The following is a 25,757-nucleotide window of genomic DNA, read 5'->3' as shown; positions in this document are numbered from 1 at the left end:
TGCTAGAGAAGAGAACGCACCTGTGAACTGTGGGGCGCAGATGCACTCGTAGGCATTGATCAGGTCTCTGCATGTGGCGTAGTTCTGACACGGAGCAGACAAGCATTCATTATACTCCTCCTCACAGTACAGACCGTGATAACCTAAGAGGAAAGACAAAGAAATACTAAATTATGATCTGTGGCGATCAACAGCATGTCATAGATGGGGTCGATAGAGCTTAAAGGGATAGTTCACCCCAAAAAGTAAACCGCTAAATTACTAAACCGCTTGATTCATATGGATTCGCTTTACGATCTGGCAGTTGCGTAGCTGTTAATGGAGGGACAGAAAGCTCTCAGACTTCATCAAAAAATCTTCATTTGAGTTCTGAAGTTGAACGAAAGTCATGCGGGTGAGAAATTATTGACAGAATTTTCATTTTTGGGTGAACTATCCCTTTAACCTTTTATATTATAGTAATGTACCAACTGACAGTGTTCCCTGTACAGTTTACAGCTTTAGATTAGATTAGAATGAATAGATGTTGAATCAAATCGAAATCCGAATGCAAACAAATCAAGAGCTTGTGATTCGTAATCAAATCATAAAATCTGTATCAGCACCCAGCCCTATAGTGGAGCCACGCAGTGTAACAATGTGTTATGTGTGAAAAGCCAAACAGACTGTTTTTTGTGTGTGTGTGTCCACTCCATCAGTTTGCTGGCGGGTAGTGGTGGAAACCGACGAACAGCTAACGTAAAGGCCCATGGCTTTGCTAACCTCTTCATCTTGGATAAGAAGGACCTGACAGACATCTTAATACACTATCCCGAGTCCCAGAAGCTACTGCGCAAGAAGGCCAAGTGAGGGGATCAGAGTTCAAAACCTCAACCTGGAGTGAGTAATTAATGACAAAATTAATGTTCAGGTTTGGGTGAAATAACCCTTTAAGCTGTACTTCACCTTGAATATTCCTGCATTTTGCCCACTAGAGAGCAGTGTTTCGTTTTGAAGGGGTTTACAGAATGTGAGCAGGAGCAAACTGATGACACAATTTTTTTTTGTGTGTGTGTATATATAGATGTTTTTATATATATATTTTTGTAATATTTATATCTAAAAATGTTTGACTGTGAAGTAACAGCACAATAACATGTCAGGCACAAAAAGTACAGAAGCATTTCATGGCATTATTTTCTGGGCATCATTTGGCTTTTCTCCTTTTATCCCTTCTCCCTCCCACCCACGCACACACACCCACACACAAACACACACAAACACACAACACATCAGTTTTGAGTGGCTATGCCGTTGCTAGGGGTTTAAGGGTGGTTGCAAGATGCTTATTTATTTTATTGTGGCTAACAAGAACCCACCACCATGTGTGTTTTTTTGTTTTTTTGGTAGTCTCTATAAATGGCTCTATTCCCTTCTTCAATATATGATTATGTTTTGTTTTTTTAACAGGTGACATGGACGTCTATTGTTGCAGCATCCGGCAGTTAGTCAGTTGTTGCTGTTGTTCACTCTCTTATATTTCTTTTTCGACCATGAAACAATGAGCAGGGCCAGTGTTTCCACCTTGTGCACAAAAATAGCACTAGTTTAAACTCTGTACTCGTTTAAACTAGAGTTATGGATATCTCTTAATTCCCCTTCAGTGCTTCCAGCATCTATTGTTATTCCATCTTCTCCAATTCTTGTTTGACTGTGAAACAGCTAGTGTTGCAACACCCTTGTGCACAAATGAATTACTGCAAATGAGTTAGTCAAGCCTCATGTGGGAGCTGAGCGTACAGAGAGCGTGTGGTTAGAAAAAACACGTTGCGCTCGTACGCGTACTACTCTGATGATGAAAATGACATATACTCCGTTTGATAGCGTGCACAAACACAGGTGCTCCACACTTGCACGTTAGAAAGTTGTATCCTCGACCAGCGTCTGTGCTATTGCTCTCCAGAAGGTATGACCAATAAAAATTTATTTGTACTCGTTTAAACTAGAGTTGCGACTCACGAGTTGCCTATCTCTAAAACCCCTCACGTAAGCGCTCGGAAACACAAGTCTATATTGTTTCTGCATTTCTATTAGTTGTTGGTTGGTTTCTTTTTCCGACCATGAAGCTGTCTGGGCCAGTGCTGCTTCCTTGTGAACACACACACACACACACACACACACAAAATCAAGCCGCATGTGCGCGCGTTTATAAAAATCGTTAGATTTCTGCTCGTTCTAAATCAGACACAGATAAAGTGGCACGATTACATTTATATGAATGCATTAGTGAGTGATTGTGTGTGAATTCATTCTAACTGACAGCGTCTCTCTATTAATATAGTGAAGCTGTGGGTTTTATTTACTAAGAAAAAATATGCTAGAACTTTTCAGTGTCTAAGCTATTTTATTGATAAATCACAGAACAGTGCGAGCTATGTGTGTGCGTAACAATGCAATGCATTAGTTTAGAACGCCGATTAACTATAATGCCGTGGACACACTTAACAACTAGCTGAAACATTCTAAGACTGACATGAACACACTTACAGACTGTTTCCAACGACTGAAGCAGATTTTAAACTCCAACTGTGAACACCGACTGAACGCAACTGTCTCTGACTCGGCGCGTTTCGGCATGATCAGTCAGTCGCAAGTATCAAATTATTCATAATTGGCCTTACAGCCGTTAAATGTGTCCCCGACTTAAAATGTGCATTCTCCCGATCAATTTTGAGCATCCAGATGGTATAATCAAACATGTCTTAAGGAGAGCTCTCAGAGTATGCATTTATTTGTCATTTTAACTGTTGGAAACGGAGCGTGAGTGTCAGGAAATGGCTTATCCAGTAGCGCCCACTATAGGCCATGACCAGCGACTAGTCGACGTCAAGTTGTCATGGCAGAGCATTAAAGTCAACTAGTCGATCCAACCCCTACTTTACGCATATCCTAGTGTACATGTAAAACTGAAGTTTACTTTGTGCTTTACTTCGCAAACACCGCTAATCGGTCTCAAAGGCCCTGAATGCCGTCATTAAATAATTTACCAATTCATTTTTGCTGAGGACCATTTTGTTTTCAATGAGTGAGCAAAGCACAGCAATCCCACCGGGCAGGACAGTTGTTTCCAGAAAGAAGTGTCGTCTTCATAGCGCAATCCCACTGAGCATTATTTGCAATCCCACTGGAGAACACAGCGGTCCCATCGGACACCTCTCATCAGAGCGGGGTGATATCAGAGGATAGACTGATCCGGCTGCACAGATGCTGCAGTCACACTTCACAGACAATGATGTCTGAGCACGCAATACACAGGAGGCAGTTGCCATGACAACTGGAGGGAGTGAAGGGAGAGAGTCAGCTACTGTATGAGATCCTCACCTGGAACACACAGGCACCTATAACTCGTACCGACGCTGCGGCAGATGCCGTGAGCGCATGGGTTGAGGGCGCAGAAGTCCACCAGCTGGGCACAGGTGGGTCCGGTGTAGCCCGCAGGACAGGTGCAGCTGTAGCCCAAACCAGAGGCCTGTGGGGAGCAGCTGCCATTATTATGGCAGGGCCCGGAAGCACAGGGATCAATCTTCTGCTCACACGTGGAGCCCTGATACCCTAACAAAGAGAAGGAGAAAGGGGAAGAGACTAAAGTGTGCACTATGCATAAAGAGACCAGTTTGAATCTGATACAGTCCATTCGATTGGCGAATCATCTAGCCGTCAAGCTAAAAACAGCTAGAGAAAATGTCATGAAGAATGCGAGAGTCCATCTTCTATTTAAAGATGCAGAACCCATGAGAACAATGGCTGAGATCGTATTTGACAGATGCTGCTAATATTTAAAGTCTCGATGAATCGGAAGTAGTGACGGATCTTTTCTTCCGTATTGTGACGTACATCCGAGTGTAAGGGGTTATCGGGAAAAAAACTTGGTTCTGTGCATCAGTTGTTAATTGGATGTTGAGATGTGGGCGTGGCACTTAAAAGTGAAGACAGATCAGTGTGAGCTTTGAAGGGGAGGGTTTAAATACATTTGTATTTTTTAAATAAATTGTGTAAAAGCAGTTCATTGTTACTTTAAGTCAATATATCTTAAATGTTTACATGAGTTCTGTCCTTGAAGGCATTATGTGACTGTTGATTACCACAGAAAATAATCCTCACAATGTTACAACAATCAATAATTGAGCTTACTGTAACACATTCACAATGGAAATCTTGTCTATTTGGTTTCACTTTATTTTGATGGTCCCTTTAACACATTCTGTTGACGATAAGTAACGTTGCACCTACATGTCTACTAACTCTCATTAGAGTGTTAGTTAAGTATTAGTAGACTGGTAGGGTCAGGGTTAGATTAAGTTGACATGTAGTTGCAAAATGACTTATAGTCAGTAGAACGTCTGTTGGAGGATCAGCACAATAAAGTGTTTGCAGATATTAAGCAGACAGTCTACTTATACTCCAATGATAGTTAGTTGACATATAGTTTCAAAGTTACTTATAGCCAACAGCACGTTCAAAAGGGACCATCAAAATAAAGTGAAACCGTCTATTTTTGCTAAATCACATTTATTCCATATAGAAATCTGATCTTTTTTCAAAGTTACAGATGAATTAATTATTTTCTAACTTGTATTGAACCTGGTACAATCCATTCAAGTACTTTAGTATAGTAATAAGTTTGGTCACACTTTAGATTAGGGTCCAATTCTCACTATTAACTACTTATTAACTACGACTTTTGCCTCAATAAACTCTTAAATACTGCTTATTAATAGTTAGTAATGTAGTTGTTAAGTTTAAGTATAGGGTAGGCTTAAGGATGTAGAATAAGGTCATGCAGAATAAGGCATTAATATGTGCTTTTTAAAAGTACTAATAAACAGCCAATATCCTAGTAATATTCAGGCTAATAAGCAACTAGTTCATAGTGAGAATTGGAACCCAAACTAAAGTTCCATTAATATTATACTAAATAAAGGGATACAACAGAAACAAACTATTATTCAGGAATAATCAAATTCAGAAACAGAATCTTGAACAGTATTTATAGTTCACACTTCAGCAAACACTGACTGACCACATGTTCTGCTGAAAGACATGAACTAGTATTGAACACAAAACATTCCTTTAAGTACAAAACTAATGTCAGCATTTGTTAACATGAAGTAACAATGAACAATGCTTTTACAGCATTTATTAATCTTGGTTAATGTTCAATTCTACACACATTCTAAAACACACACATGTACAGTATGTGTGTTGGGTATATGTTTGTGTTTTTGTGCATTTGTAGTCTCCTTTCAGTGACATGCACGCACCAGCAGATTACAAGCTTGGTTGCTATGATCCCCCCAATAAAAGTCAATCACACACACAGAGCAATAGAGCTCAGTGCTCATCCACCCACCACAGTTTCCCTTACGGAGGAGCTTTCATGCATTATCTTAATGAAACTCTCACAGCCTGACTGAGGCAACATGATTGTGTTTCACTGCCAGTATTAGAGGAATAGTTCACCCATAAATGAAAATGCTGGCATTATTTATTCATTATTATTTGTGTCATTCCAAACACATATGCTCTTCTTTTTTTCTTTTTTTTTTGTGGAACACAAAAGGAGAAACTATGACCATGACCAGCACCATAACGGTCGCCCATCTGACTTGTGTGCCATGTCATTTGTCTGAAGTCAAATGCACATGTAGGATCAAATCAAACAAGACGCCTTTTGGCGAATAATGTCAGTTTGAACATGAGAAAATGTTTTTGTCAGGCGTCTCATGAAAAAAACTCATGATTTTCAGCAAATAATGACTTATATTTCAGTCTGTTTCTTACATAAATTCATTGTATGGCTTGAAACATATAGTGCATGAGTAATTTGGACTACTTTTATGGCGCGTTTTAGCAATTCGTGAATGCACACACACTAAGAACTGTTATTGTATGATAAACTGCTTTGTGAAGATTTAAAATAAAAACGGATCCTGTTGTGTTCCAATGAAAAATAAAATCATGCAGGTTTGAAAGGAAATGTAGATGATTATAACATCTCATTTTTGAGTCTCATGTGCCTTTCCCTGTTTTGAATGTTGCTACTTTGAAAGTAATGACAGATACTAAAGGTTAGATTCCAGCCGAACGCCTTTCGTTGCAGCATGCGGTCATTTCTATTGCCCTGTAGAGTTTGAATGGATGTTTTAGTCTGAGATGCAGAAAAAGCTATTAATTGCCTCACGTGGCTGTTGAAATATTAAAAGCCGTACCGTGCGCTGTACTACACTAATTAAAAATGTGCTAATAGTGCCACTTTCCTTATTCTTTCAGCGTTCCTTGCGTTTCAAACGGTGGCTTACGGTGCCAGTTCACACCACATGATTAATATTTCAGCCTACGAGCTAGCAAATTTCCGTCCCTAACTGTTTTTAGTGCTTCTTCGGGAAGCAGGAGTGGTCGTGTCCCTGTTGTATCTGCTGACTGAGAGTCTGCCCTGGTTAGAGAGAGCCATCGCTGAAGGAACGGTGCGTGTCCTCCTGAGAGAGGGGGCGGAGCTGTGCCACGCTTCACGATTAATTGGAAGAAAAAGAAGAGAGTTTAAAATAAGCAGCTCTCTGACACACTTTGAGAGAGCGAGAGGAGAAGGAACAGAAATAGAGCTTGAATCAGGACGACTTGAGCTTAACACACACACCCAAGCAGAACACACAACAGATTTGATGGTGTCAGACATGATTTCATGAGAGGAGGCTATTAATAAATACCTTCAGCACAATAGCAGTGAGGGCCTTCGAGGCTGCTGGAGCAGGTGGCCCCGTTCCTGCAGGGTCCAGACACACAGTGATCCACCAACGACTGACAACGCTCTCCTTCAAAACCTAAAACACACACACGATGGGTTTCCGTGGTTTATGGGGGCATTCCATAGACATAAAGATTTTTGTACTGTACAAACTGTATTTTCTCTTCCCTCGCACTAAATCTACTCATCACAGAAAACTTGCTGCATTTTTATATTTTCCAAAAAACATCATCTTAGTATGATTTAAAAGCTGTTTTTTTCTCATGGGGACCAAAAAATATATTACCATTGTATTACCATCCAAAATGTCCCCACAAGATCAAGGGCCCTATTTTAACAATCTGAAACGCAAGTATCAAACGCGAAACGCAAGTAACTTTGTGGGCGGATCTCGGGTGCTGTTGCTATTATACCGGCGGGATAAATGACTCTTGCGCCCGACGCAAATCTAAAATGGGTTGGTCTGAAGTAGCTTCATTACTCATAGGTGTGGTTTGGGCGTAACGTGAAATAAACCAATCAGAGCGACATCTCACATTCCCTTTAAAAGCAGGCGTGCTTGTTCCATGGCGGTTTGCTATTATAACGGCGGATTTGCCAGGCGCACGCCAGGAGCGGTTCACAGCCGAGGAGACCGACGTTCTCGTCAGGGCCGTAAAACACAGAGAAGTGACATTGGGGATGGGAGAAACACACCCAAATTAGCTTCGGTTAAACAGGCGTATAATAATTTGGGTAAATGTGTAAGCTTATCTATGGCTATTTTTTCACATCTTCATGGACACCACAATGATTTCCCTCGTGTGGAATATTTTCCTTATAATAATGTATGGTTTGCAAAAATGTGAACTGCTGCGTCTGTGTGTAGATGAGAGAAGCAAAGTGTATGTGCGTTGTGCACACGCTACATTATGGCCAAGCATGCGCCCTTAAAATAGCATCTGAATAACGCGCCACTGACTTTAGACTAGGTTTTTCCTGGTCAGTGACGGAATTGTTTTCTGAAACTGCAAATTAGCACCAGGGAACGTTTGCGCCGGAACACGCCTCCTCTTTTCGCTGAACCGCCCCCGGGAGCGCAAGTTCATTCCCTAATTTACCGACGTGCGTCTGTGGAGGGAAAAGTCCCCTGTGCGTCGGTTGCAAAATAGGAATGATACATGCGTCGCTGTACAAAGTCAATTGCGCTGGGTGCAAGATAGGGCCCCAAAGGTTTCTGGTAATACCATCCAAAATGTCCCCACCAATGTATGGTTTACCAGGACCGACCACACACACATTGCAAAAAAATGTAATAATTTATTACACGTTTTCTGAAATGTTATGTTTAAGGCAAATTATGCATTATATAATTAAATATGCACTAACTTGCATTCATTCAATTTGCAGACATATGAACATTGGATAAAGCCTGGTTCAAAATTCTTGTTTCATTTTGTTGACATATTAAAGTAAACAGTTTTCACTGAGGGGATTTTAGATATCTCTTTTATAAATCAGAAAATACTGTGAACAGCCTTTTTTTTTTTTTACTATGTTTTTAGTAATACAATTTTGTATACAATCAGGCAAATTGTATATGAACAAACCCTTCAGTAAAAACTGATGTAATATACAGAATAAAGAATAAAACGGTAAAGTTTGGTATTTATAAGTGCTACTGAAGTTCTGACTCAATGCAGGATACATTTCTTTTTGAGAAAACAGCCTTTAAAGATACAGTATCTATTGTAATTGAAATTTACAGGTTAAAGTTAAATAGATAAAGTGCAAAGTATATTTTGGATGTTTTCTTCCAACGCTATCTCACGACCAATTCGTACGAATGATAAAAAGTTGGCTAATTCGTACTTCCAAGATTTGTCTAAACCCACGTGATGGGTAGGTTTAGGGGCGGGGTCAGGGGTAGGTCATTCGTATGAATTCATACGAATTGGCCAATTCGTAAAATATGTACGATTTTGCAAAAATCGTACTAATTCGTACGAGTCAGGTCGTATGAATTCGTACGAATAAGCCACCTCGTAGAATTTGTACGTTTTCCCGTGAGATCGGGCTGTTTCTTCCCACTAGTATGATGAAAATCCAAATACCCCAAAAATCTCTAAATTGGCCAGTGCATGAAATAACAATCTAACATTCAATGTTAATGCATCATCATAAAATTGGTTTTTGGTGGGAACTTTCCATTGACTTCTATTGTTTTACTGAGCTTAAGATATCTCTATACCTAAAACTAACCCTCACACACACACAAAAGCATTTTACATTTTCATTAAGACATTATTAATTGTTTATTAAGCTGTTTTCCTCAATGGGATGTTGGTGATTTCAGGTTTTACTGTCCTTTTGGGGACATTTGGTCCTCATAATGTAGACAAAACCACACAAATGGCTCACAGAAAACACAATCTGTTCCTTTCCTTCACATAAAAACAGTTGGGGAGAAAAAAATCTTTAACAAAGCTTTCAGTTATAAACCAGCACGACTCAGTCGGCCAAAGCAGGCTGTTTGCTTTTCTTACAACACAGCTAATTTACATCATTTATGCCCTCCTGTGTTCTCAATAATCCTCTTACTAAAATGGTCAGAGCCGTAAACAGTGTTTGTTTGTGTGCTTGTGTTCTTCCTCGAAAGCTTAATAGACATGTTTTGCAATCAGCAAGTCCATGACAGCATTTCTTAAAAAAGGCACAGTTGTTTCATCTGGAAGGCTTTAAATAACTTAAATGCAGGATCAAAATAATCGTAATTTCCGTGATCAAAGACATTTGATCATCCCCGACCTTCAATGTCTCTTGCTCATGCTTTGTTTTGTTCTTCATCTCTCATTTACTTCCCCTGCCCCATCTTTCCATTTAAAGCATTCCATTCCATGCGCTCTGCTCAAGGTTAACCTCCATTATTATCCATTATGCACATGTTAACAGACATCCAAGACGGCACATTCACAATTAATAAGGACATTGCTTCTCGACAGATTCATGTTGTGCGAATGCTTAGAACTATTTCATGTTAATATTTTGAATGTCTTCGTAGGAATAACTAAATAGCGAAATTGCATTTTACAGCAACACTAATAACACTAAATGCGGTTCCTTTGAACTTTCTATTCATCAAAGAAAATGTAAAAAAGCAACACAGTTTCCACAAAAATATAAATTTTATATAAATCTTTTTCATATTTTTCATATTTATCACAACACTACGGAGCCCCTAAAGGGACATGGTGAAGGAAACAAATATGAGATGAAGGAAAAATTATTTGTCAATGCTTTTGTTTTGCGTTCCGCTGAGAAACTTTGCGTTCACTCTCAAGGAACACAAAAGTTTTGCGAGGGTTTCGCAAAGTTTCTCTGGGGAACGCAAAAGCATTGGCTTACTATTTTTCCTCCCATCTCATATGTTTTCCACCACCATGTCTCATTAGGGGCTCCGAGTCCGTACTATGGAAGCTTGTTTCCACCACGGAATAAAAAATTTGAAAGATTTTTTATTTATTTTTTCTAGCAATTGCGAGTTTGTATCACACAATTCTGACTTTATAACTCACAATTTATAACAACTTTATAACTCAATTTTTTTTAGAATTGCGAGAAAAAAACAATCAGAATTGTGAGATAAAAAGTCGCAATTACCTTTTTTATTTTTTTATTCAGTGGCGGAAACTAGCTTACATATCATACAATACTGATAATAATCAGAAATGTTTATTGAGCAGCAAATCATCATATTAGAATGATTTCTGAAGGATCATGTGACACTGAAGACTGTGAAGAGTGATGATGCTGAAAATTCAGCTTTGATCACAGAAATAAATTACATTTTACAATAATAGTAAAATATAAAACAGTTATTTTAAATTGTAATAATATTTCACAATATCAATGTTTTTACCGTATTTTGATCAAATAAATGCAGCATTCAGGAGCATAAGAGACTAAAAATCTTACAGAACTTATTCTTACCCCAAACTTTTCATATATATATATATAAATATAAAATATAAGTAATAATTTAAACATGCATAACAACAAGCATTTTGGAAAAGGGTATATAGACAGTGAAAGCATGATGTTTTAATTTCAATAAAAAACAATTTAAGTAGGCTAAGTTTTTATCCTATATAACTGCAAATGTGATATAATTCCAATCAAAACAAACATTTATTTTAAAAGTTATCATGCATTGCACACTAAACAGTGAAATGTATGAAATGATGTGACTAAGTTCAGTATCCTGTTAATTATATCAGTCCGTCAGGGCAGGACACACACATCTGACACACAGCGGACACACATCGGACACACAGCGGACACAAATGACACGTTTCCCGAGAATGACTCAGACAAACACAAGCTCACACACCTGGCTGGCAGGTACAGCTGTAGTTTTGTCCTTCATCTCTCTGTCTGAGGTCAGTACAGGAGCCATTGTTCTCGCAGGGCTTCATGTGACACGCGTCAAACTCCTCACAGAAGATCCCAGAATACCCCTCATCACACTGGCAGTAAAACGTGTCCTGCGATTCACATTTAAACACATGCAATTTAATGTTGGAAAGAAAATTCAGGATTGTAATATAACATTTTATGCTAATTATGATATGAGGTCATTACCACAGACGACTGGGTGATGCACTTCCCTTTCCCGGAGCATTGTGGGTCACTGAATCCACTGCCGGGCTCAATGCAGTTATTGGTTTTTACCATGAGATGCAGCCTCAAAGTGACTTCTGGACCAGAGGCGGTTCCGACGTGCAGCACACCTACAAGAAACGAGAGCAACAAAACAATCAATAGTCGTAATAGAGAGTAACTCTGTTTTTACATTTTGTCATGTTTTATGGGGATTTTCCATAAACATAATGATTTTCGTACTGGACAAACTGTAAATTATATCCCCTTACACTAACCCTACCCATCAGGTTTTTCTTAACCTAGACCCATACATCTAGAAATCTAGATTCACATTTATTATATAAAGCAAATCATGTCACACACTTTTTTTGCAACTCCTACAAAACACAATTTCCTTGTCGGTTCAGGCATTTTCTAATATCTGCTACAACAACAACATCTCCATCTCAGACATAAACACACACAGACAAACAGACATGTAGACACACACACACACACATAGAAATGCCTCAAGGACAGACATTGTTTGGCTCACAGAACCAGACAGGGTCAAATAAAAGATTCGCAGCTCTATTCAATGCGTGTGGAAAAATTCTAAATTGCTTCTAAAAGTCCTACATTTAAGTAAATAATGTTCTATATACATAACATTTCTTCAGCATTGTGTGCATGTAGCCACACATGACTTACTGATGAAGTAGTTGTGTCCGAATGGCAGGGACTGGTCTGGCAGCACCAGCCCGTCTGAGCTCTGCTGGAACCACATGATGGTGCCGTCTGCAACAGAGCACTGCTCATAACCAGCCTCACCCACACGCCACAGGACAGCAGAGCCGCTCACATTACCCACCAACCTACACACACACACACACAGAGAGAGAGAGATCCCGGGAAAATACACGACTTTTCATTTATTTCAATGAAATAAACACAGGAAATTAATGTAGTGAACTTTACAAAGGGAACGTAATGGTTTAGAACAAGATCTGAAATCAATTTAAATGTCAGAGCTGATTTTTTTAATTATTATATTATATTATATTTAGTGCTGTCAAATAGATTATCATGATTAATTTACATCTAACTTAAAGATAAATATATAATATATGTGTCTGTGTGTATGCATTTATATTATATTACATTATATTATATTTAGTGCTATCATTATACTCATACTCACACACACATACACATGTGTGTGTGTGTGTGTGTGTGTGTCTGTTTGTGTGTATGTATAACCTGTATATATATATATATATCTTAGATGCAATTTGACAGCACTAATCATATTATATTGTTTTAGTATAGTAATATTTTGTTTAATAAAGTTGCATTAAAATGTACAACATTAAACTTTATTATAATATATAAATCATATTAAATTTATTATATTCAATAATGTACTATATTAAAGTTTTTCAGTAATTAAAAATATTTTAAAATCCATATTTTTCTTTTATGTCACCAAAATATCATATGAAAATTACTTCCAAATTCTGTTGTAAAATTGTAATCCAAAAGTGTGGCTTTGGTAAGATTCTATATATTATGTATAAATATATAATTAATTAAATGCATTTTATTTTTTAAATAAATAATGATTTTATATTATGTATTTACATGTATGCATTCAGCAAAAACTTATTTTTATCCAAAGAAGAAGAAAAGCAGTTCAAAAAGCAATTTTAAGAACAGATGTAAGTTTATTTCAAACCAAGCGCACACTCAGAACTCACAACTCTCTTCTTTATTAAATCTTATTCTCATTTCCCAGGAAAAACAGGTCAGGAAGTGTCTTACTTCACAGCTGTTTCCTCAGCGACCTCCATGGAAACGGTCATCATTCCAGCAGACTCTCCTCCTGCGGTGCTCACACACTCAGCTTCATCAGTGATCTACAACACAACACACATCCACACAGATAAACTTCCCACAGGAATTATCCTGCCTTCCAGACCGGATCCAACTGTCATTGCACTTCATGCTTACACAAACGCACACACTTTGCCGTAATTACGTTATGCATGCAAACGCACACCTGCTCACCTGCTGATCCTCCCACAGTATCTCCACCACTTTCTGACCTTGTTTGGGCTGCCAGGGCTCCAGGGTGGGCGGAGCTTGAGTAGTGGTGGGGACTGTGGTTGGCTGAAACCCTTGAGTCGTGGTCGCAGGCGTGGCCGGCGTGGCGAGGTCCCAGGTGGACTCGGAGAGGTCAAAGGTCAAGGTTGGCAGGTCGCAGCGGACACCACTGTAACCCTCACTACACTCGCACGCAAACCCATCCCCCTCACCGTCCTGACTACAGTTGCCATGGAGACAGGGGCTGCTGGCGCACGGATCTGCAAAAAACTGCACCCAATAACAACATCGCCAATGAATGACTGCATCGTATTATCAAACATTTTAAATTGCTCCAGTCACACAGCAACAACAGCAACTTTCATTTCAGGCAAACATCTATCGACTAACAATCACTTGGCCTGAAGAACGAGAACCGAGAGCAATTCATAAACTGAAAGAACAGACGAGCACCATTAGAAATGAAACAATAGCAACGGAGAGATCAGAAGCACCTGCACCAAAATCGGCAGTGCTAATTCATTCATCCTACCATTATAGTGATATTGATCCAATTAGTCTAATTATGCTCCGTTTCCTTTGGCAGGGACATGCCTTCTTCCCAAAGAGATAAAGTAGGCCTTATATGCACTGTGAGTGTTTGCCTGCGACATGAATAGCAGCTATACTGAAGAATATCAAGGAATAATAACAAAATATGACTCAGTTAAAATAGCTTCTCCTTATTTACAAGGATTTCTCTGCATTACCGAATCAACTGAATAAACATTCTCTGTCCCAAAATGCATACAAAACACGTTACCGATTATTTGCTTATACAAATATGAATGACATTACACATTAAAATGTTACATCACCAATTACTAGGCTGTAAAACCTACAAACCAGGCTCACAAAATTCAAAATTCAAAGTGAGTTTTAGCCAAAATAGATTAATCTGGCAACGTTTTTGTTGTTGTGCGTATCATGAAATTAAATGTCTGGTGGCGTTAAAAGGTTAATGCTATTTCGCGCTTGAAAATAATGTTCCACCTACAAAAAAAACTCTACACTGAACCTAACCGATAGTGTGACTAAAGCAAACCTGAGACATTGAATTTGCTGATGCTACAATTTTGGTTTGCTTCTGGTCTTTGAGCTCTTTTATAGTGACCCGTGTTATACTCGTATCCCAACGCTCCACGTCACAAGTGCAGTGTTGTACCGGATGAGCTACAGAGCAAGTTTACAACGTCAGAAAATCCACACAAATGGAGCTGGTTATGTGATGCAAACGATAAAATGTAATCGTTTGCAAATCATGCACTATGGTAAAAGTGTTTTGAAGTAATAACACTGTATTTTATTTACCCTTTATTTAACCAGATAAAACTTTCTGAGATTTTGTCAAGAGAAACTTGCCAAGATGAGCAGCACAACATTAGCAAAAAAAGTTACAAATAATTAAGAAAAGAAGAGAAAATCACCATGACATTAAACCATCATCAAAACAATTAATGTTTCTTCCTTTAACAGCTCTCTAAAGCCCTATTCGCACTGGATTAGTATTATCTGGGAACCTCGTGCGATTTAGAAATGACCCCCTCTTGGATTTCGTGTGGCGTATTCACACGGGATAAGCAAAGCCTGTGATTTTACTCGAACTTACTGACTTATCTCCCGGATATGATGTCAATAGGCTATTGCTTGGAAATGTCTTGTCGTTATAGGTCTAGCTGTATGATATATCATAAACAGAAGAATGTTCCTTCCCACATGAGCTATACATGTCATACATTTGTTTTCGCTCTTCTGATGGATTTCAGCTTTCTCTTTCTGCAAATTTTATAGTTGTATGGTGTATAGCGATATGACCCAGCACCCAAAATACTATCAAAACACTCCAACGCAGCCTCCATTCTTCGTGAAAGATGGATAAAAAGGCGCACAGGAAACAAAAACATTGAAAAAATGATAAACGACCCCGCCAAATCACAGATGCCGATTCGCGCGGGGCTAATATTATCACAGGACCTCGGTGTTCGGCGAAATATTTTTACTTTACAGATTACAGACATGGCCGATTCGCGTTGGATCCAGACGACAGACAACCTCCGCAATTATTACAAATGACTAGAGGTCACCAGGTAATAGACCCTACCCGTGCGAATAGGGCTTAAAGCAAAGATTTAATAATATTCATTGACACCAGGGTCTGCTATTTATCTACCCTGGTAATCCAGAATACTCGCTAGAGCACAAGTTGAATTTGCTCAGCGAGTTACTCTGGTGTTGAGTAATGATGCTCATTAAATATGCCCCTCTATCTGAGCTGCACCAATCACATCGGGTTATCTGATATAGGCGGGCCAGAGGCGAGATGACGACAGCGCTGTGACGTCGAAGTCATTAGTAAACATTGCAAGATGGCTATGGATGAACACCAGTTGTTTGAAACGGCTTTGGCCGCTACAATAGAACGAGTTAGACTTGGCTTTTTATCTAAAACAGGAACAGAAGACGGCGCTCGAATCGTTCCTTTGCAAGAAGGACGTTTTTGCTGTTTTGCCGACCGGATACGGTAAGAGTCTAATCTACCAGTTAGCTCCGCTGGTAGCTAAGCGTATGGGGTTTATTGTTGTGATTGGTCGTAGTGTATGCATGCTTGGTGCCGCCCCTCGAGCTGGCCTATTTTCATTAGTCGACGCCAGACCATTCATCTTTTAGATTTAGGTCTGGATTTCCAGGCTACAATTTCTCTGCAATTTCAGGTCATTTTGTAAAAAGTTCAATCAAGTTCAAATTCAGTCCAATCACTGGGTGCCATATGCCGAAAAGCTTGTTTTCCAAATTCAGTTCGGGCGAGTGGAACTGAGAGGGTATACAAATCCTGTGAGCGCAAAGAATAAACTCCAACAGGTTTGTGTCAAAGATATAGAGGCAGTAGACCCAAAATGGATTTATAAATAAACAGGTCCCAATGTTTACATCTGTGTATTGATAATGACGATCAACCAACTCTGTTGTACAGATCACAGTGATGAGTATTGTATTTACAATTGAGTATAAACCTAAGTGCGCAATGATACAACGTATCCAAAGAGCTTAAAAGTTTAGCGGTTGCCGAGTTATACAAAATATCACCATAATCAATGACTGGCATAAAAGTGGCTGAGACTAGTCTCCTGTTTGCTTCAAATGAAAAACAGGATTTATTTCTATAATGAAATCCCAGCTTCATTTTTAATTTAGTCCTTAATTGATTAACATGATTTAAAAGATGAATCATCAAATATAAAACCGAGATATTTATATTCTGTCACTACCTCTATTTTATTACCATGTAAGTGATAGTTAATTTAATTTCTTTGATTGTGAAAATAGTATTACGTTAGTTTTGGTCTCGTTCAAAGTCAGGTTTAGGTCACAAAGCCTTTATTGCACAATATCAAAAGCACACTGAAGAAAAGACAAAGCTTGGTGTAATTTGGGTGCACTACAATAAATCACAGTGTCATTGGCATAAAAATGAAAATTGACATAACTAATATTGAGATCAAGATTATTAAAATAAATGATAAAAAGTAAAGGCCCCAGAACGGACCCCTGAGGAACACCCCTCATAATCTTTAAAGGTGCGGATGAATGACCTTCCACCCGCACACACTGTGTCCTGTCCAATAAAAAGCTTTCAAACCAATATGTGCAAAAACCATGTGAAAATAAGTCTTTAGTAATCAATAATCTGTTGGAACAAATTTGTTGGTGCATGTTTTTCTGCCACTAATGTTCATTTCAGTAGTGTTCATTTTCACTTGTGTTCATTAACTGCAGTGAATTGTATGTGTTGGTATGTTTTGGGAGATTTGCAAACATATAGGTTGAAATGCATCAACTGATAACAATTATGGTGTAAATTAGTATAACTAAGCCATTTTAGACAGCAGAACACATGAGACATTTTGTGCTTCTTCACATCTGTCCCTTGAGCTAAAGAACTTTCCTGGCAATGACTGAGGCCCATCTGAAGTGCTCTACATGACTTCCCCTGCACATGTTAGAGGGTCTCCTTGATCTCACCAGTGACAATCACGGTTTCATGTCAGTCCAGTGATTTAAAAAAAACGATGCGGTCATCTGAATTCTTAATGCGACTTATTTTGTGTGTTAAATTGCTGTTGTAGCTGAATCTGCACTGTCACTGTTCATCGTGTCCACTTAAGCTTTGACATGCAACAGTAGATTCATTACCTTTTTATTGTGTATAAGTGTATATGTAATGTTTCTTTTAAAGATACATATCTATCTTTTTAAGTTTATATATGGTCTGAAGGTGGTTTTTAGAGTCGAGTGATAATGTATTGATTTTGATTTTTTTTTACTGACATGAAATGGTACGTTTGTGTTCAGAACAAATTCTCTGATTCGTTTTAAAAATTATGCTGAGCTTCTTCTATTGGGTTATTGTTTTATTTACTTTATCAAAACCAATACATTATCACTCAACTCCTAAAACCACCAGTACTCAGACCATTATAACACTAACACTAATTAATAAACATTAATACGAACTGACAGAATGAGGTATATAGCTATATCCTTTTTTTCTGCCTTTCACTGTCAGTGTTTAGCATGGTAATGGATATGCCAATGTTGATATGTCTGGTCTTGGCAGAACAGATCTTCTACGCTCATATGAAATTCAAAATAAGCATTTAATAAAAAGCCTTGAACAAGCAAAACGTGCATTTCTCTATATGAAAACCAATACGATTTTTTTACCAATACAATACCAATAAGATATTGTGTGGGACATACACTGTACAATCTGGGTTGTAAAGACGTGATATACAGGACCTCAGTCTACTGATGGAGAAAAGGATCAGGAGGACTACAATGACAATAAAAAAAGAGTAGGGCTGCTGAAAAGGAAGAAAGGAAGTAGAAATAGTGTGGGAAGAAGAAAGGGTCATGGATGAGAAAAAATACCTTCAAAGTGAGAAGAAATGGATGAAGCATTTCCAGTATCAACAATCTCTCTCAATCCCCACCTCAAGATATCTCTCTAGACCTGCTCTCACAGACATCAATACATCCCTGACCTTTGGCTTCTTCCATCTGATTTTACCAGACAGCCTCCGCTAATGTGAAGAGCTGTGAGCTTTCAAAACCCAAGACGTCGACCACTGGAGCTTATGTTTATTCTCTAGAGACAATATTTAACTTTTAAAAAGTATTTGAGCCTGCCTCTCAAAACCCCAAAAGGTTATACTCTTCAGCTCTCAGCAAAGACCTCCTTCCTCCACTTGGTCTCTTTCCCTATTTTTAAAGGTCACATTGCAACCAAATCATGCTGAAACCTCTCCTTAGACTTGAAAAACAACTCACGATCGCAAGTTCGAAAAGACCGAGATTGTCTTCCTCAATAGGATATAATAAAAATTACTGAAAATTTATTATTTAAAAATATCAGGTATTCATATTGTAATTTAAAATGGGAAGTTGTAGGAATTTGAGTTATATGAATTGCAGGAAAAAATATTTCTATGATATAAGAAAAATTAAAAACGAACAAGTTCATGTTGATTTTAAACCTTTTTTACTTAGATTAATTTTATATATTAAAAATGCACATTTTTTAACTTTTTATCTTGAATTGAATTTTTATGTAGGCCTAATTTATGATTTTGCAACTTCTATGATATAAATAAAACAAAATTCTACTAAATAAATCTCAAATTCATGTTGATTTTTAAATTTGATTTTCACTTAAATTACTGTTAAATATTGTTTATTACAAATTCCATATTGAGAAAAATACAAAATGTCTTTTCACAAGACTTTTTAAATGTAATTTTGTGTCAATTTATGATTCTGCACGTTTCTATGACAAAGTAAAATTGTACAAAAACTTTTCACTTAGATCATGTTAAAAATAGTTTATTACAAATTCTATATTAAGAAAAGTTCAAAATATCTTCACAAAATTTTTGTTCATTTTGCATACTAGGATGGAAATGGTGCAAATCAATTTGTTGCTTACATGTGGTATAGATTCAGTGTTTTCAAAGCAGTGTCGTCGCAAAAAATCTTGGAAAAAGGTTGGAATGTCTTGCACATGTGATATTTATTGTTGACCTGGACAACATGGCATTTTCTCACATGCATAATCAAAAATCCACTCAAAAACAAAAGCACAGACGCACACACACTCACACACAAATTTGTGTCCTCACAAATCGCATAAACAAGAGCACACACACACACACACTTGATAGCCCACTGTCATCTGACTATTAATAGAGAAAGACAGTGTTTCTGACAGTTCATCTCTCACCATTCAGTTGTGTAATGACTATAAATTAATGAATTCTCCAGCTTTCTTTGAGAAAAGAAATTGTTTTACTTAATGAAAGTGTCTTTCACACAATGTTCGCACTCATACAGTTTTAATATCATCAAAATTCAGGTACGAAATGGAAATCAAGTGTGATTGGCTGATAGCCACTGAACATCGGCCTGAATGAATAACCAGCCTGCAGATGGAGGACGCCATTAATAGAGAAATACAAATGCATGGAGTTGCATCAGAAAAAAAATGTTTACAGCAACATGGGCCCCAAAGGATTTACGTTTGCTTACATTAAAGGTCGAACGAAATGATATTCAAGTCATTATCTGAAGCAGAAGTGGAAAATATTTTCTCAGGGGTTTTAATGGAACGCTCTACACAGTTCTTCTTAGTTACGCGTGTGGATCAGAAGACATGTTTTGTCAAATGTCACGGCAAAATAATAACACATGCATTTAAAGCCAGACATCACTGGTGATGCCATTTATTAATGCAGCACGCTCTGAAAGGCAGGTAGAAGGGAGCAGATGTGCCACCAAATAACCAGCTACATCATCAAACCAGTTGTTTTTATTCTGGGGAGCAAAACTTATAATTCAAGCATGACTGAGAAATTGTCAAAAAACGTTCCTCAAAATCCTGAAGTATCATACTTGATTCTCACATTTTAACATGGCTGTCTAAAAAATGATGCAAACCCAAGATGCTTCAATCCATTACATGTTCATCTTGAAATATTAATGACAATATAAAAGCAATTCTTATGTTTACTTTATAGAAATCAGTAAAGATTTCACTGCAAATAGACACATGAACCATAACCTGAAGGGGGATGTTTTTTTTTTTTTTTTACAAAAATTATGAACTATCAAACAGAGGGAAGAAGGCATGTAGTAGATTGTGTACAACTAGTTTTTCAGCAAAGTTTTTATTATTGATAATGTAGACGCCTTCACATATCAAATTTGATACAGTATGTTAAATATTGTTTACTATTCTTTTTATGTCCCCTAGTGCTGTCAGCTTACTGTTCTCCTGGATGCCTCTCTCTATGTACTTTGAGCCTTTGATGTCCTCCAAAATATCTATCTTTAGTTCCCCTTTTACTCCTTTTTTTCTACCCTTACATCTTCTTTAATGAGGCTCACACCCTTACAGAGCTGTTAATCTAGCAACACTGCTAAACACACTGGTCACAGATTGCTATATTTCAATCTACATGTTTTAAGATGAAAGCTTTGCAGAAACAATGGTCAGTCAAGCTCTCTCTTTAATATTAATGAATTCCCTATCGCAGCTTTAACAAGCTGGAATCAAAGCAAAAAGACCAAAGAGGAGAGAAGAAAATCACGACGACCCTGAAAATTAGCATCCCTGGTGATATGACCAGTAATCAGATCTATGGTTTCTAAGTATGCATCCAGCTACTGTAGTAAATAAGTGATTGTGTGCATAAAGTACATGCAAAAATACATCTTTTCCCCTCACAGACCAACCTAGCTTTTAAAGATGAGTTTTCAGAAAGGACACGTGACTCTTGCACAACCACTCTGCGTCAGCCGCTGCACTACACCTGAGACTGAGGTGACGTGAGATCCTCAAGGGCACTGCTGCTAACTTATATCAAATCGTTCCAGTTCATCTCATTATTTCATCAAAACAGTCAAATATGTGATTCTGCTGCATCACATAAGTCCAGTCACGTCAGCAGCAGTTAATGTGTAAAGTGTGGAATAAAGGCTGTCTCATTACAGGGTGACTGAGGTAAACCAGCCTTGCCTGGAGAAATGGAACACTGAGTGACATCACAATGACTTCAGGCCTCTTCGACCAATCACTGTTAATCTTGCCAGTGCTATAGACCAATCACGCAGCAGCATCCGTTGGGGGAGATGTAAATGAGCAGCATGACGTCGCAGGACACAGGTTTAGACACAAGCTTTAACTAAGGTTGAGGAAAGGACAGGGCGCATTGATGCCTGTCTCACCATGCATCTTAAGAGTAGACAAAGACAAGATCGACATGCAAACACAAATGAGACACGACCGCACACTATTTCATTACCTTATGAGTGCCACCTGTTGTTCAGTGCGTATGCATGTGCACACAGCTCTTAGATCTCTTGGATCCTAGTAAAGCTTTGCAGTGATTAAGGTCAGAGGCCGTAATTGTGTCTAGCTGTGCTATTCACATTCAGGCTTTGTTCCCATTAGTGCATTAACTCTGATGTGCGTCTACAGCCAATAAACAACAAATCTCTTGCTAATACTTTAAAACAAAGGCTTTCTTTAAAGGGTATTTCACCGCTGGCAAAATGGGCTTTCAATAAATCTTGGCTGCCTATACAGTAACCTGACTAAACAGAGAAAAAAGGCTGTTTTTCTTCACTTTTGCCTAATAATCAGGAAAACTTCAACATCCATAATGCACTGGGCATGTTGCGTCCAAGGCCACCAGTCTGCTATGGATATGCTTGACCAGTCAAATACCACCTTGCTTTAGTAGGAAATACTTCTTAGCAAACATATAGTTATAATGGTGTAGAATTGTATTTTTCCCGGGTGCAAGAATTCAAAGAGCAAGGTTTAGTGGGAGAGAGTTACTTTGGGTTTCAGTGAAGGATCCGGCACACTGTAGGCAGTGGCTAAAGGCAGTAAGGAATTGTAAATATGGAGAGAAGACTGTGACAGAGAATCTGAAAAAGACTGTGTTTGTAGTCAGCATTTCAAACTGGATGACAACGAATAGTGTTTTATGCCAAACGGAGGGGAAAAAACGGAAAGAAACAGTTGCTCTGTCAGTTCCAGCCGAAGGAAACACAGTCGCGTTCAGGTAAGAAAGCTGTTGATATAAGCCGCGTTTCCACCGCAGCATCTTTCCCCAGGAACTAGGGGCTTTGCGGTGGTACTCGGTGTGTTTACACCGCAGGAACCAGGGTCTAAATGAAGTTTCGGGTAAATATTTCCCCCTCCGAAAGTCCCTGCTCGCGAGGTAGTACTTTTTCAAAGTTCAGAAACTTTCAGGGGTGGGACTTGGGCGCTTGGTTAAGTTCATGCTGCATTTTGATTGGTTGACTCCACGCAGCATTTTATTCAACCACCATCTGTTGCGGTGCGTGCAGTGACAGTCGTCTGCTATTCGAATCAACAACGGAGTTTAAAAAATACGACCGATAGACCGACGACGAGGTTCAGGCTTTATTAAGCTTAAATTCTGAGGATGAAATCCAGTGGGAACTGTAAAGTCGCGCGCAGTCCTACATCACCGGACTATTTGCCTAATCTTCAGGGTACTTTAGACCGCGGTGGAAACGCAGCTATGGTGTTACATTTTTACCATAATGCTGTTTAAAGAGGAGACAAAGTAAAATAAAATGTTCAGTGCTAAACCTTCTCTAACAATAACCGTTCTGTTAATAACCCTCTGTCGATCCGACTGTCGCTGGGCGGGGACACAAAAATACAGAAGTACAATCTGTATTTTTCACAAGAGCCCTGGAGCTGTCAAATAAATGTGAATATCTCGGTAACACAGAGAATGAGTAAACATTTACATATACTACCAACATTGTAACAACACAAATCAGGTTTGGAAATTGGGAAAGTTACACTTTAAGGCGTATATAACATTTAATATACTGTATATAGTATCACTGATAAACTATTAGAGTTTGTTATTATTTTTAATTAGGTTTTATTTAATATTTTCTGTTTTTAGTTTAATTTGGATATTAGATTTATTTTGTTTTTTTTCATTTACATGAATTAAAAAAGTCTAAATAATATTTAAAAAAAATATATTTATTGGTTTTAGTTAATTTAGTTTGAGTTATTTTAGTCCTTCAGCTTAAACTAATTGAAAACGAGAAATCGGAAACGAGCTAAATTAAAATAAGTTTTTTATATTTTATTTTATTTCAAGTAACGGAATTGTTTTTTAATGGTTTTAGTTAACAATAATAACCCTAATATTGATATAATTGAAAGTATGATATATTACAATAATAGGCCTAATAATTACTATCTACTTATAAAGAAAATTGTATTCATAAAATATATATTACACTGTATCCCATTGGAAAACACTTTATTTATTTTTTTAAGCATAAAACTAACAACATTTAGAGATTTTTTATTTTACAAACAGGAAAAACAATCTTACAAAATGGGATAATATAAATTATTTAACATATATTCTCTGAAAACAATTTTGTACGTACATTGTTTTTATTATTTTAAAGTAAATTTTTGTTTTAAGTATATATTTTACTGTAAAACAAGAGATGTATTGGGTAAAAATCTTGCATCACCCATCACAGAAAGGCTCAGTGTCCTGTAGTGGTTTGTTATAAAACAGAATGCATGCAATGAGGTCAACGCTGCAAAGTGAATTGAAAAGGTGACAGACTGAGAATGAGTTTGCTGCCTTGGTGTAGAAACACACTGCAGACCATTTCTAACTGCAGGACATAGAGTTATGCTGTGATCTTTACCTCTAACACACACACACGCACACGCACAGCCACCTCTCCTCTCCTGCCTATCTGTTGCCACAGCAACGCAGCACTCTCCTTCACATCACACAGACAGCACATGATCTCTTGCAGACCACTGACAGACATATATATGTCTTTATAAATGCTTCTCACACAATCTAACATGAGCAGCACACAGAGACTTCCAGTGGATGAAGTTCACACTCTCACCTCACAGTTGTGTCCAGTGAAGCCCTGGCTGCAGATGCATGTATAAGCCCAGAAGTCTGACTGCATCTGTGTGCTCGGGCTCTCCTCCATCTCTCCCACCCGACTACAGACGCCCCCATTCAGGCACGGTCTGCCCTCGCAGGGGTCCGGGGACACGCTGGGGGCCTCGGTCGATGTCAGAGGGGTCCCGAATCCGCTCCTCACCTCGAGGATGAGGAGGAGAGGAAGTATGAAGAGCTGCATGAGAGCGGTACACAAACGTGTCACCTTTTCCCTTCGCTGGTGTAGAGAGCAGATCAACGGATCACAGACGTTCTCTTGCGGCTGTGTGTGTGCGTGTGCGTGTGAGAGACAGACAGTTTGCTGGACTGGAGGGTCTGAGTGTGTTTGAGGACGGGAGAAAGAGGAGCAGAAGGGAGGGAACTCGTCCACAGTGACGGCATGCACACGCTCCGCCTCCCTCTCTCTCTCTCTCTCTCTCAGTGTATTTCTGCTGTGTCAGTGTAGCTGAAGCTGTGCAACAACAGTCAGACACCTACACAAGTCTCATCACTGACAGTTTCTCGCTGGATGCAATCATTATTTTCCGATAAATTATTTATATCAAAATAATACATGAATTTGTCGGTATTACTTTTTGCAATAAGGTTCCATTTGTTATCATTGGTTAATAGTTAAAGGTTGGGTAGGCAATTACACGTTTTGTTATACTGGTTGAAACTCTCTTCACATCCTGATAGCAATCAATAATAGAAGTGGTCTAAATATTAAACAATGTACATATATCTTCTGTGGAAGTCTCGGGAACAACAAAAAAATGTTCGTCCAATCATTGCATTCAGTCCGAATGTAATGATTGGATGTCTTACCTGCCTGTCAACATACCTCCACTCCATACCTACCTGCTCGCGCAGACATCACTCATCATCAGCGCGTTCAATGAGGCGAAGCAGAGTTGTAGACAGACAGTCACTGGGCCCTATCTTGCACCCAGCGGAATTGACTTTGTACAGCGACGCATGTATCATTCCTAGTTTGCACCCGACGCACAGCGGACTTTTCCCTCCAAAGACGCACGTCGGTAAATTAGGAAATGAACTTGCGCTCCCGGGGGCGGTTCAGCGAAAAGAGGAGGCGTGTTCCGGCGCAAACGTTCCCTGGTGCTATTTTGCAGTTTCAGAAAACAATTCCGCCACTGACCAGGAAAAACCTAGTC

At 38.5% G+C, this 25,757-nt stretch overlaps 1 protein-coding gene across 1 annotated transcript in view; it reads right to left on the bottom strand.

The window, feature by feature from the left end:
• dner (delta/notch-like EGF repeat containing) overlaps window positions 1-24,998 on the bottom strand; it is a 31,820-nt gene extending 6,822 nt beyond the window's left edge. The window contains exons 1-9 of the mRNA XM_084409766.1: window positions 24,542-24,998; window positions 13,469-13,774; window positions 13,223-13,317; window positions 12,113-12,276; window positions 11,402-11,550; window positions 11,151-11,304; window positions 6,744-6,857; window positions 3,361-3,591; window positions 21-143 (exon numbers count right to left, since the gene is read on the bottom strand). Coding sequence (XP_084265892.1) covers window positions 21-143; window positions 3,361-3,591; window positions 6,744-6,857; window positions 11,151-11,304; window positions 11,402-11,550; window positions 12,113-12,276; window positions 13,223-13,317; window positions 13,469-13,774; window positions 24,542-24,784 — 1,579 coding nt within the window. The 5' untranslated portion in view covers window positions 24,785-24,998. The remainder of the gene's footprint in view (window positions 1-20; window positions 144-3,360; window positions 3,592-6,743; window positions 6,858-11,150; window positions 11,305-11,401; window positions 11,551-12,112; window positions 12,277-13,222; window positions 13,318-13,468; window positions 13,775-24,541) is intronic.
• Between the last annotated feature and the right edge of the window lie 759 nt (window positions 24,999-25,757).

The sequence above is a fragment of the Rutilus rutilus genome (assembly GCF_951802725.1).
Source record: "Rutilus rutilus genome assembly, chromosome: 5".
Classification (NCBI taxonomy): Eukaryota; Metazoa; Chordata; class Actinopteri; order Cypriniformes; family Leuciscidae; genus Rutilus; species Rutilus rutilus.
The sequence above is the reverse complement of the archived record's forward strand: the minus strand, read 5'-3'. Positions and strand labels throughout refer to the sequence as shown.